General features: G+C 39.3%; 2 protein-coding genes across 2 annotated transcripts in view; one reads left to right on the forward strand and one right to left on the reverse strand.

Annotated features, from left to right (window-relative positions):
- LOC110023755 (uncharacterized protein At1g03900) overlaps window positions 1-3092 on the forward strand; it is an 18172-nt gene extending 15080 nt beyond the window's left edge. Inside the window, exons 3-4 of the mRNA XM_020723319.1 lie at window positions 563-838; window positions 2854-3092. Of these exons, the coding sequence (XP_020578978.1) occupies window positions 563-838; window positions 2854-2922 (345 nt within the window). The 3' untranslated portion in view covers window positions 2923-3092. The remainder of the gene's footprint in view (window positions 1-562; window positions 839-2853) is intronic.
- Window positions 3093-3187: 95 nt separating this feature from the next.
- Window positions 3188-6539, reverse strand: part of LOC110023754 (subtilisin-like protease SBT1.2) — a 4706-nt gene continuing 1354 nt past the window's right edge. The window contains exon 2 of the mRNA XM_020723318.1: window positions 3188-5110. Within this exon, the coding sequence (XP_020578977.1) occupies window positions 3211-5110 (1900 nt within the window). The 3' untranslated portion in view covers window positions 3188-3210. The remainder of the gene's footprint in view (window positions 5111-6539) is intronic.

Genomic DNA, 6539 nt, shown 5'->3' on the forward strand with positions numbered 1-6539 from the left:
TATATATATATAATGGACGTGCGTGCACACGCACACACACAATTGCTGGAGTATCCGAATGCCTGAAGTTGCTGCATCCGTTTCGATGTACCCTTGTTTCATAACTTTCAAACACTCCTTTCCTACTTCTGGATAGAAGATTATGTTACATGGTTATTTTTTAACCATATTGTTCTTGATGCCGCTTTTTCCCTATATTATCTGAGCAGTCGTTGTTCAGTGTTCTTCAAACTATTGTTAATGTGGGACATGAGCTGATTCTTCTATTCAGCATTTTATTTTTATTTTTTTTGCAGTGTTAGTTTTAAGGTTTTAAAAAAATAGAAAGTTGGCATTGGGAGTGAGCGTAATTGAAGTTCTGGAGTGTTATCTTGAGCTGATTGGGATATCACTTATTTATGTTTGTAAAGGACCAGTTTTTTTTATTAACTTTCTCTTGTGCCAGCTATTTTAAAGTCCTAATGTTGTGTGTGTTCGTGCGCATGTGACAGTGGTTTTAGACTTCATTCATCATTATTTACTCAGCTTAAGCTTTTTTTTTATTCTTTCTGATCATTTTTAGGAAGGCGAGACTATTCGGATAAATGTGAAGAGCAAACCTTCTAGCGGCACCGGCATGCTTTCAGCTGCTGGCATGTCTGGAGGAGCCTCTAGCACAAAAAAATCTGGGGCACTTCTTGTGCCGCCACCATCTGGAGGTGCAAAGCTGAGGTCACCTCTGCCTCCTCCTCCTAATGATCCAGCGGTGTCTAGGATGCATTCCGGAAGCGGTGCACTCGTGGCCAATGAATCAACCACTAGCTCTGCAGATCCTTTATCTGATCTTTCTCAGTTGGAGGTGCAAATTTTTTTCTTATTTTTATATTATCATTTTTTCAGTTTTTTAAATATATGTTTGCATGCACATATGCGTTGGTTACCTTAATTAGAACGAAACTAGCCTTTCAGATATAATTGGAATGAGCGATTTGGAGATGTTGTAGAGCTAGGGGTAATAAAATGTCAATTCAAGCAAGTCAAAGACAACTTGGAATGAAATTTTAATATCAGCTCAAATAAATACATTAAACCAACTTAAAATAATCGATTTGATTCGACTCTGAAGTGCACTCAAACCAAGACTGCTTGTTTTAAATTTATGTTCCGACTTTAAAAGTGATCTATTATTGACATACATAAGTGAATACACACATATAATGCACCTGAATGGTTCATGCGTGCATGCCTTCCACTTATGTATAATTTCCTGACTATTAAATATAAATAAATAAATAAATATGTTTGTATACAATTTTTATGTGAATACATCGACTTGTTAACGCTCAAACCAAGAATATTTATTTTACATGTATGCCTTGAATTTCAGATCGATTCTTTTATGTATTTTTATGCATGCACATAGAATATGCATTCATGATTTATATGCTCACACCATCCACATATGTTGTCTATAACTTTACAAAACTACTAAATATAAATAAATATGTCTGTGCTCTTTTTTTCCTGGAATACATTCATTTGTCAATAATTTTGAGTCTGCACTTTCTCAACTCTCTTTTTCCGTCTCCGCACGCGCGTGTAATTCCTACTCGTGCTTATGCCTATAAGTTTGCTGTCAGTATTTTTATGCGTTAACATTATTTGCTAATATATACATATATTTTTCTGTTGATTTCAAGTTGAACCAAATTGATTTTGAGCGAATTATTTTCAAGGATTTTGATGAAGAAATAGCCCAAAGGCATTTGTTGGTGCCGCTTTCCAGTTGCCGGTGCCATCCCTTGTGTATGTAGGAGAAAATAATGACGTGTTCTCCTTATTAAAAGGCCTTTCTTCTCTCCTACCTTCACACAAAAGGAGGCCTAGTCCTCTTTACAGAGCAAATAACATATGAAAGTTCTGAAGGCTTTAAGATTCATCCCTGTTTGCATGCATAGACTATGAACATTTTTGAAATATTTTTAAAAATTTATTTATCCAACTATAATGTTGCAGACACAAAGACTCACTAAAAAGAACTATCAAGCTTTTATATATTAACACATGACTTGCATTTTTTTTTCCTGCAAAATGTGAATTTTATTGATAATGGAATTAATTCTAGTATAAGTCTGTCCGACCTACATGAAAATTACAAATTAAAAAAAAAAAAGAAGCCTTAATTAGGGCCATATAGAACTTCAGAAAGCTTCACAGGTCATCATCCTTTCTATATGAGCCTACGACACTTGTCATCCAGTGTAGCTTATTTCATTAACACCCCTTTCCATGAGGACCGACAATCTGCCACTTTAGGGGATAAGTCGACCATCATAAATTTCAATGCGTATCTTCAGTTGCTAGAAACTTGAATGAGACTTATGGTCAACTTTAGGGTTTGCTCTGTTTTTCTCCTGAAGTTTTAATGTCAGAATTTGAAGCTCATCGACTTGTATAAACTGAGGATTAGGGTACTAAAACCAGTTAATTATGCGGCTTCGCTTTCCTTCATATGTTTAGACCATAATGGTTAGTTTGTTTTGATTTTAATTTTCAGGAGATTTACATACATACCACCCAATTCCTCCAATTCCTATGTATTTACATCTCTAACACCAAAAACTTTTACATGCCACCTTACCTATGCATGAAAAGATGTATTGCACTTTTCAAGTGATATTTTTTATGTGATATGGAAGATTTGGGTGGTATGAATGTAAGAAGTAAAAATTTAGGTATGTAAATACATAGGAATTGGAGTGTATGCATGAACGCCCCTTAATTTTCTCAATCATAATCTACATACTGAAACACCAATACCTCCTCAACGCTTTTCCATATGATAATTTCTGTTAATGAATTGTTGACTTGCAGAGAAACCTGCCTTCTACAAATAAAGCTCCGCATCCAACGAGTACAGCATCAGGTTGGGCCGCATTTTGAGCTCATTAGCGTAAAACAGATGAGCAGCTATATACAAAGCCGAATTCTTAGGTATTCTCCTCTTCGGAGTAGTCCATGCAAATATTCAGTGTGAATCGAAGATGTGCCTGTATGCTTTTTTTACATTATTTGTGTCATAACTTTCTCTGTAACTTATGGGGTTGTATTGTAATGTAATTTTAGAAATCAGCATCTCTCTATTGCTAAAATGACTGCAAACTTGTGCTTCTTTTGCATTTTTTATAATGATTTATGGTCTCTTCCCAATATAAATGTCTTAATATAGGCCTAAGTTAGAGTTACAGATATGGGGCTCCTCACAACATGCTCATTCGAAACCCAGGAGAGCTGCCCCACTGCTACTCCCCCACTCCCTACCTTACTTGTATCTGCTGTAAACACAACTTGAAACCGCCGGGTATCATATCGCCGGGGAAAGTATAGCCTAGGAGGAAAAACCTCCACCTTTACCCCTTCAGGCCTCTTAATCCTCGCGTTGTAGGACACATTGTGCTCTCCCACATTCCTTACCCACCTGCTCACCGTCTTTGTCGCCGGCGAACCTAGCACCACTGATATCGACGGGTAGTTCAGCTGCTCGGGTCCCACCTCATGGCGATACCTCCAGCATCTCGAATGATGCTGCGTGATCGTCGTCACTTGTCGGTCGGTGTATCCCAGCCCGCACAGATAACGTTTGTACCGATGTGCGTGCAGGTTATACAGGAGCCCGGGGTTATCGGCTTCTGTTGGATTCACTTGACCTGCTCCCATGGCGAAGCGGCTGGCCGTCGTGCCGTTGTTGAGCTGATCGGTGATCGGTTCTCCTCCCGCATCTTCTGTGCTTGCCGTTGTCATGATAGCTGATTTTATCGCCGATGCTGACCAGTGAGGATGAACGCTCCTTAGAAGAGCGGCAATGCCGGAAAGATGGGGAGCAGCGACGGAGGTTCCGCTCTGAAAATTGAAGTTCGATTCTGGAGACGAAATTCGGATAAGATTATCCGGACCAACCTTCCTCGGCCACGCCCCCAAAATGTTCACTCCGGGCCCAATGATGTCTGGTTTCAGAATTCCTCCATTGTTAGCGCTTGGCCCCCGCGACGAAAAGGATGCCACCGCGGGAGAGGAAGGAGCTCCAAAACTCGTTCCGGAGTACATGAACGCCGCCTTAGGGTTTGCATTCGAATTCGTCGAAGAATTATAGTATGCCACCATCAAACACCCGGCCGAGTAGCTCAAATGAGCTACCGGAAGCACGTGAGCTTCTGATAAAGTCGTCTCTCCTTCTTCCTCCTGATTCAACACAATCATGGCGGCTCCACCCGCATCTCTCACATTCTTGCCTTTATCAATGTTGTCCGCACCAAACCGAGTCTCACACAACACGATTTTCCCTACAATATCAACCCCGTCGAATGAATCGTTTCTGCAACCCTTATCCCCGCCACCTCGCATCTTGAATCCCGGGAATATAAGAGGCAAAGCTTCCGTTGAATTGAAAGAGCTCGGTTGGTAAGCCGACTCTCCGACAAGCTGTGTTCCGTCGCCGAGCTTCACCGCCACCGTAATCCTCCGGTCAGTGGTGCTCGCTCCAACTGTTAGAATCCACGGCGCATCATTTGCCACCTTCCCCACCGCCGGCCCCCCATTCCCCGCGGCCGCTACTGTCAGTATCCGGCGCCTCAGCGCCGAGTAAGATCCGATGGCCACACTGTCTTCGTAAAAAGGCCTGGATTCATCGGATCCAAACGAAATGGAAATCAGATCCACTTGGTCGTAGATGGCCTGATCTATTCCGGCGAGCACATCGCTATCACTGCAGCCGTCTTGGGAGCAGACTTGGTAGATGGCGAGATGAGCTTTGGGGGCCATGCCGGCGGAGACCCCCTTAGCATTGCCGAGGACTTCTGCGCCGTCGAAGAACACTCCGGCGGCGATGCTGGCGACATGTGTGCCGTGTTCGGTGCTGGTGGTGGTGTTGACTGCCGGTGTTAGATTGCTGGTTTTGATGAATGATTTGTAGCCGATGATTTTGTTGTTGCAGTTGAGGGATTCGCAGCCGCCTCGCCATTGGGGGGGCGGCGGCGGTGGCGGCATGCCGGTGTCGTTGAAAGAAGGGTGGCTGATGTCGACGCCGGTGTCGAGGATTCCGATGATGGTGCCTCTGCCATAGTCGGCGGAGGTCCTCACCAAAGAAAGTGGAGGAATTCAGTTTGCTTCTTATGCAACAACAAAAGTTTGGTATTTACACTTATAACCCTATGATGTCTAATATATGCATCAAAGTTTGTATCATTTTTAACAGATAATCGTCATAATTTTTTATCATTTTAAAATTCAGTTCGAATAATTTTAAATAAAAAATAATTTATATGTTTATATTGAATAATATTCAAATGCGGATGTCTTAAAAAGTACATGATGATTTATTTTTTTATTAAAGATTTCTCAGTTCAATAAAACACGCCAAATAAGTTGGACTGCAGGTAGAGCTGTGAAAACGCGGGAAAAGGAAATAAGTTGGACTGCAGGTAGAGCTGTGAAAACGCTGGAAAAGGTCGTGTTCTGCTACTCGTTAAGAAGCTCGTGTTTGACTCGTTCGCTAAGTTAACAAGTCAAACACGAACAATAAGAATAAATATTTATCGGTTTGTTTCCGGCTCGATTCGGCTCAAAATACTACTAATTAATTAAATATTTGTAGTATTTTTAAAAAAGTTTAATTAACTACAAGGCTACAAAGATTTATAATCAATTAAAATATTGATTAAGAAAATAGAATAAAAATTATTAAACTAGATTCATATGATATTTTAAATCTTGTCTCAATCCCTAACATCTTATGACAACATGATTAGGGTTATCAAAACGACTCTTTGTTTGTGAACAGCTCATGTTCGGCTCGCTAAGCAAATGAGTCGAACACAAACACATTTTTTGAGCTCGAAATATAAACGAGCTTGAGTTTGCCTGTGTTCGACTCTTTTACACCCCTAACTGCAGGAATAGTTTGATAAAACTGATTATACATATTTGCGCCGGAACAATTTTCTTAGAATCAATTTCTTAAATTTAAGAAATATCAAATAAATACAGTAACATAAACTTATGAAACTTTATATATATTTCACACTAATCAAAATATATGCACACATCATCTTGTCCCATAAATCATAACATTGATAATTTGGTACATCATATTTAGTTTATTTATCGATCCACACGATTATTATTATTATTATTTATTATTATTTTTATATTCTTACCAACATAATTATAATTGGCTTAAGATATATTTTTTTAGCATTTAACTAAACAGAAATAATTAGGGTAGAGTAATGTATAAGAAATCATCATAAAATTTTAATTAGAAATGCTTAAAAAATTGATTCAGCATTTACAATAATATTTACGTCTTTAATCAATCATCAATATTCATATATCTCACAAGTCCTCAAACATATTAAATAATGTTTCCTAGCCACCTAAAAAAAAAAGATTTGCATATATACCACTCAGTTCTTGTATATTTACATATCTAACACCTATCACTTGTATATATATGCCATTTTACTAGGGGTGTAAACGAGCTCGTGTTCGGCTCTTTTATATTC

This window comes from Phalaenopsis equestris, unplaced genomic scaffold (assembly GCF_001263595.1).
Source record: "Phalaenopsis equestris unplaced genomic scaffold, ASM126359v1 Scaffold000229, whole genome shotgun sequence".
In the NCBI taxonomy this organism is placed as follows: Eukaryota; Viridiplantae; Streptophyta; class Magnoliopsida; order Asparagales; family Orchidaceae; genus Phalaenopsis; species Phalaenopsis equestris.